This window comes from Crocodylus porosus, unplaced genomic scaffold, assembly GCF_001723895.1.
Source record: "Crocodylus porosus isolate Cpor-Errol unplaced genomic scaffold, CroPor_comp1, whole genome shotgun sequence".
NCBI classification, from domain to species: Eukaryota; Metazoa; Chordata; order Crocodylia; family Crocodylidae; genus Crocodylus; species Crocodylus porosus.
Genome location: NW_017728931.1, coordinates 53,410,664 through 53,417,325, shown reverse-complemented (window position 1 = coordinate 53,417,325; position 6,662 = coordinate 53,410,664). Strand labels below are relative to the sequence as shown.

Here is a 6,662-nt window from a genome sequence, read left to right as displayed (position 1 = left end):
CCTACTCAGAAAAATGGAGGCAAATAAATTGTTAAATAGGTTAGCTTTGTTGTCTGGTGTGACGACCAAATTTCCTAGTGTGTCTTGCAGGGGCCCCATGTTACCGGGTACCTTCCTTTTGCCCCCTACGTATTTAAAAAAGGACTTCTTGTTGTCCTTGATCCGGGAAGCCAGTCCCAGTTCCATCTCTACCTTGGCCTTCCTGACTGCCCCCCTGCATCCCCGAACAACCGCAGTATAGTCCTCCCTGGTGATGGCCCCTCCCTTCCATTGGGTGTACGCCTCCCTTTTAGCTAGGAGACTTTCCTGGATGCTTTTGGTGAGTGGGGGGGGAGGGGGGTGTTTGCGCCCTCCTGCCCCCTAGTGGAAGCATGATAGCTGTACATTGACTTAGTTCACCAGCAATGGAAATTAAAATGAGTGCTTGGAGTTGAGATCACAGATCAGGCTGGGGAATGGATACTCGTGGGCTGCATATTTAGATTCCACAAGCAACACTGAACATCCTGCAGCAAGCTCTGAACTCCCTTCCCCCTCCCCATTCTCCCTCTCCTCTCTTTCCATAACTTCAGGCTGAGGCTCACCCATTTCTCTTCCCTATATTCAACCACTCCCTTTAGGCTACTCTCTCTCTCACCCTTGACCCTAACATCACAACCACCACCACAACATTCAAGGCATACATTTGTCCTCACCAAACAGCAGCGAGGTGATACCAGATTTCCTGCGCTGGGTCCTGCGCCGCACAATCTGAGTAGGGGAGGGAAGAGCAAGACAAAATGGACACGTGAGGAAAAATTAAGAGAACTTGGCTCAGGCAGACTGACCACAGAAGGGTGGGAGTATCTCAGGGGAATAAAGTGGCTACAAGGAAATATCCGAAAGGTATAAAACAGCATGGAGGGAGGGGAATGGGTCAGGGCACACCTGGACAGGAAGACTGGAAACAGAATGAAACTAAGCAGGACTCATGCGAACAGCAACTGACCTAATGATCCCTGTGGAGATGCTCAGAACAGGACTGGACAGAGCACAGAGAACAGCCCTGTACCAGATGCGGACAGGGAGGGGAGGGAATGTCTTGCTAGGTTATTGCAGCAATAAATTAATTCATTCTGTATTTAAAGAGTCAGTATTTTCTGGTTTTTTTGCCACCTATGCAGGTCCTTCTCACATGCGATGTGCCAGGCATGGGAAGTGTTGTGACCATGCCAGCGTGCAGGAACTTTGGCAGTAAGAACAGTGCAGGTTGGTGATCCTCTCAGCGTGACCATAGCACTTCCTCCCTCCCATCCTCTGCAAGACATAGATGGAGGCAGCAGGAGCAGGGAAGTTTATCCTGGAGCTAAAGCCTATTGAGGCAGGATGGCCTTGCATGGGCAGACAGCAAGGGGCGATTGAGCCCAGAAGGCAGTGCTATAAAGGGAATCTGGAACCCCAGACTGCAGGGGCAGGGAAGACCCCACACACTCACCTTGGAGATATTACTGACAGCAGCGCTGGGGTTGAGCAGCTGCCCCTGGTCGGCAATGAGGTAAGCCAGGTGCTTGCGGCGCTGGGTCTCCACTGCTACATCTGTCAGGGAGCCCGCAACACGCATGGCCTCCCGCAGCAGCACGTCTGCGTCCTCAATCTGCGATGGGATGTCTGACAGTGTGTTGAAGATGGATGCAGAGTTCTCTGACTGGATGAGCTCATCTTCCTGCAGAAGTGGAAAGATAAAGTCACTATCCATATGAGACATGGAGCAAGTCAGCCACTCTCATAAGAGGGAGATACTCAGCAGACCCCTCAGGGCACAGGGCAAGCAGGCAACTTAGCCCAGTAGTAACTAGGTACCTTCTTAAGTGGTTATATTAGGAAGAAATCCAGACTGCCAGAATCAGGAGACAGCTGCATCTCCTCATGCCGTTCATGTGGCTTTCAAACCAAAGCATCTCAGAGCATGTTACCAAGCATACATGCAAGAATCACTTCATGCACTACTGAAATGCAGCTACCTTGGTGGGTGGGGCAGTATGAAACAAAGAAGCCATGACAACAGCAGCACTCAGCAGCTACAGAATAAACTTTTCCCATTTGCAGCTAATTAAGTGCAATGGCCAGGTTAGGATAACCACATGCAACTGCCCAACAAGGCTAAACCTCTGACTTCTGTGAACAGCACTGCAAAATCCTCAGCTGAAGCCCTAAGTGTCTGGACTTTGTTTTTACATCTCCATTCAAAACTAGTGAGAAACCCAGAGTTCTCCTGAAATAGGAAGGATGGGATAAGTCTCCACTTTGGGCTTTGGCGTCAGAGGGAGGGAGCAGAGACAAATGGGGCAGAGGGGGGTGGGGGGGAAGAGAAGCCATTTTTTTTGCCTGAAGCACCCCCCAACCCCTAATCTCACACAAGGGATTGCTGACTGGCTTAACAAGAACCCAAACATGTCAGATTTGCTTGCTTCTGCCAGCCATTGGAGGCAACACCCAAACCAGATCCAGAGAGTTCTCACCCCTAGTGGCCTTCTGCTTCTTGGAAGGAGGCCAAGTTGGTATATTGATAGAGGCAGAAGAGAGGGTTGTTACCTTCATACTGAGCATGCCCAGCGTGACCTGGAAGAGCACCAGGGAGCCGTGGTAAAAGAAGAGGTCCCAGATGCGCAGAAGCAGTTTGATATGCACAACGCTAGCAAAGGAGGTGAGGAACCAGTGGAGGGTGATCAGGGACAGCTCTGTGGATATAAACATACAAAGGGGACATGACGCAGAGGATCAGCTCACCAGGGAACAAGGGAGCTCCCCAGAGCCACCTACCCTACTAGCTTAACAATGGCTTAAAGCACTGAAGCAGGACTCGGGAGACCTGGGTTCTACCCAGGCTCTGTCACTGGCCTGCTGGGTGACCTTGGGGCAAGTTGCTCTTCTTTCTATAACTCAGCTTCCCCATCTGTAAAATGGGGATAATGGCACTCACTTCATTGGCACACAGCACTACATGCATACTAAGAAAATATTGCCTCCGGCATATTAAGCTAGAGGAGAGAGGGGAAATAACATAGCTGTGGGATTTCCACCACAGCATTTCTCCACAGGATAGGCGGCTTGCTTATCTACCAACACAGACAAGCCAGGGCCCTGCCAGCATCACCCATCAGGAAATGTAACAGCTTTCAGGACTACTTTACCAATGTCGTGCTCTTGCAGGAGCTTGTCCAGCCGTGGCAGGTACTGCACAATGAGCTGACGCAGCACACGCTGGTCTGTTTGCACCCCCATGAGTGTGGTGCTGAAGTACGAGGCAGGTACCAGGTCCTCGATGATAGCACACATCATCCAGAAGGCATCCTCCTCCTCCAGGAAGAGCAGTAGGGAGGCCGCTACCTAGCAGGAGGGGAGACAACAGATTCAACCACACCTGTACTAATGAGATGCTCATTGGTACTTCAGTGGACAGGAACCATCTCCCTCCCTCACGCTCTCCTTCCTACACAGGAGAAGTGGACTAAGTCTGGGGTTTAAGTGATTGAAACCTCTTTCACTCTCTGATCAGTGGGCAGCAGCTCTGCTTTGGTCTCTCTCACTGGTGGAATATTTTTTAAATCACTGCCGTCAAAGAGCTTCTTTGCAATTATACTCAGACCACCCAAATCCCCCAGTTGACGCAATTACACCCTTGCCTAGGTTGGTTTATTCCACTAGCACAGAACAGTTCCTTCCAAGTTTCCCTTCCCCACAAGGAAAGGTTGTTTATTCTCTTTCCCTCATCTGCTGCCTTAAGTCCTCTGCCCCACCTCACCTACAGTAGAAGGAACGAACCCTGATGAAACCACCCAGAGCCAAGGCAAGTGGAATTACCATGCCGGTGCCTTGGCAGTATCCAATCTCTGGGTAGAGCCAGGCCAACCCCCGGAGTATCCTGCGCAGACGTGGTACCCCGATGCTGTTCATGTTGGAGAAGCAGGCATTGCTGGGCATGGTGCGAAGCAGGTCCTTCTCGATCTGGCAAGGAACCACAGTCAGAAACAGACCAGGCCAGTGTAATCAGATTAACAGTCACCCCCTCCCTGATGCTCCCTCTGGCTACATCCTTGCCTCCCCCCACAGTTACACAAAGTACATTCAGTACCAGTGAAAGATGACCTGGCATCTACTGGAGCCTGAAAACCTTAATTCACCCCAGGGCTAGTACAGCACAGTAAGGGAGAAGGCATCTCCCCCATAGACACCCTCAAAGTGTCCAAACTCACCTATGGAGGTACAGCCTCTACTGGTGAGGGGAGACTTCATGATCCATGACCATAAACCCATGGATTTACTACAGAGAACAGCCGCCAGATGGCCAGTCAGTGCTCTCTTTGCAGTATGGGCCTTTATCCAGTGGGCTCTGGATCGATGCCACTCCCCTCACAGCCTGTTTCAGACAGGCCACCAAACCCCACTGGATGGCAGTGACTTTCTACTATTAGCCAATGGCCTGGGCTGGACTGGAGTTGGTAACCCGAGACAGAAATCTTTCAAGTTGTCCTTTCAGCCTCTAGGTTTAGCAGGGAAAAAACAAAACCACAGGAGGCAGCTGCTGCCCCTCAGATGGGGACGTTCCTGCTGCCATGGCACTGCACTACAATGAAAGGGCTCGCCCTTGCCCTCTTTGTACATAGATGTTCTTATCCACACAATTCACTACACACATCCATACTGGACACACTATGTCTGGGTGGTACTTGTCTGCTCCATGTGTGCTTTAACCATTACACCTTGAAGCTAGCCAGCAAAATACTTCCCATGAGAACTCAGTCCCAAATCCACCTCTTAAAAAGAAGAGAGAAAAATAACCAAATTAAAAGATGTAGGCCAGTCCAACTGCCCCTACTGCAGGGCATTAGGAAGACTCCTTGCACCTCCCACCCAGGAAGCCATACATTTCTCCATGCTGAGCACAAGGCTGGGGGCACAAGCCGGAGTCCACACCTGTTTGGCAGCAATGGTTTCATCGTTGGAGCTGTTTTTCACAATATCTCGGTAGGACATTTCTGAATTCCTCTTCTTCTGCAGGGCCCCAGAGAGACGCATCCAAAGCTGGGAAAAAAGGGACAAAAAACTCAAAACACATCATGACAATCAGAAAGGAACCCCACCCTCAGACACTAGCGTCTCACCACATCCCCCCACTGACTGGGCAGTAGGGCCAGGCCAGCACCCCACCTGTGGCCTCATGCTGTGTGGGATACCAGCCAGGACCAGCGTGCGCAACTTGTCTGAACGGGGCAGCGTGACCTCAATTTTGTCCCAGGTGAGGTCCCCCACATCGTGGTTGTGTGTGAACTCCAGGTGTGCCTGCCACTTCAACCTCTGCTGTGGCTCCTCTGTCAGTGGGATCCCCAGAAGTTTGCTGGAGTTTGGCTCTGCACCATCTGTGACAGGCAAAGGGAAAGGCAGAGGCGGCATCAAAGCAGAGACAAGTGAAAAGGGCAGGGGCTCATCTCCAGAGACCCCCACACATCTGAATCTTGGAACCCATGGGTGGTGGATCTGGGGATTTGGATGTGGATGCTCTGTGCTCTCCAAACTGCATTTTCCCTCCAGCAGAGCCTGTAGAGCTATAAGACCATCCCAATTTAAGAGGCTAATGACAGGGGTCATTAAAAAGTTAAACGGAAGCCTAACAGTAGCTACCCTGCTGCGTACAGCCTGGCTCTCCAGATCTAGCAGACAAAGGTACAGTATAGCTTGTTGGCTGGAAGCTGGACCTAGGTATGACTGACGCTAGACATAAGGCAGAATATTTTACCAACAAGGATGATTAGCCACTGAAGAATTCAGGAGACCTGGTGTGGATTCACTGCTACTGTGAGCCCTTAAACTGTAGCTGACTTTCTTTCTCAATCAGCCTGCTCTCTCTCAGCCACAAGACACTGGCTTGATGTGGGAATTTCTGGGTTAGATAGTCTTGCCTGGGTTGTTCAGGAGGATCAGATCAAAAATAGTCTCTTCTACAGGAGAAGGACAGCCTAGATGAAAAGTCACTTTCTTTGCCCCATCCTTGTATTGGTGCCACAGTCCTGGGATGGGCTCCCCCCGAGGTCACATTACCTCATAGCTTGTGTATACACATGCACACTGAAATCATGAGAAGTTGGGCTGGAAGGGACCTCCAGAGGTCATCTAGTCCAACACCCTGCCCAAGGCAGGATCAACCCCATCCAAACCATTTTATACAACCCAGAATCCAAACACTTTGTAAAAAATTACTGTCAACCCTGACACAACACAAGACATAACACCCTAACCTGCCACAGCTATAGCAGAGGAATCACAGCAGCTAACATCCTGCTTCCATAAAAGATTGCCAACATATGCTCAAGAGACTGCGGGACTGTGGTGTTGACACCTACACAGTCAAATGGGTTGCCAACTGGCTGGAGGGCCACACCCAGAGAGTGGTGGTGGACAGGTCATTTTCAACCTGGAGGGATGTGGGCAGTGGGGTTCTGCAGGGCTCGGTCCTTGGGCCCGCGCTGTTCAACATCTTCATCAGTGACTAGGATGAGGGGGTAAAAAGCACCCTGTTCAAATTTGCTGATGACACTAAGATGTGGGGGGATGTGGGCATGCTAGAAGGGAGGAATAGGCTACAATAGGATGGGTTTCAACACAGAGAAGTGCAAGGTGATGCACCT

At 50.7% G+C, this 6,662-nt stretch overlaps 1 protein-coding gene across 2 annotated transcripts in view; it reads right to left on the bottom strand.

Moving 5' to 3' along the window:
- Positions 1-6,662, bottom strand: part of SGSM3 (small G protein signaling modulator 3) — a 45,177-nt gene that overhangs the window by 16,312 nt on the left and 22,203 nt on the right. For both annotated transcript variants that reach the window (XM_019544981.1, XM_019544982.1), the window contains exons 5-11: positions 5,188-5,396; positions 4,954-5,061; positions 3,841-3,984; positions 3,171-3,366; positions 2,572-2,717; positions 1,475-1,702; positions 696-750 (exon numbers count right to left, since the gene is read on the bottom strand). In XM_019544981.1, the coding sequence (XP_019400526.1) occupies positions 696-750; positions 1,475-1,702; positions 2,572-2,717; positions 3,171-3,366; positions 3,841-3,984; positions 4,954-5,061; positions 5,188-5,396 (1,086 nt within the window). The remainder of the gene's footprint in view (positions 1-695; positions 751-1,474; positions 1,703-2,571; positions 2,718-3,170; positions 3,367-3,840; positions 3,985-4,953; positions 5,062-5,187; positions 5,397-6,662) is intronic.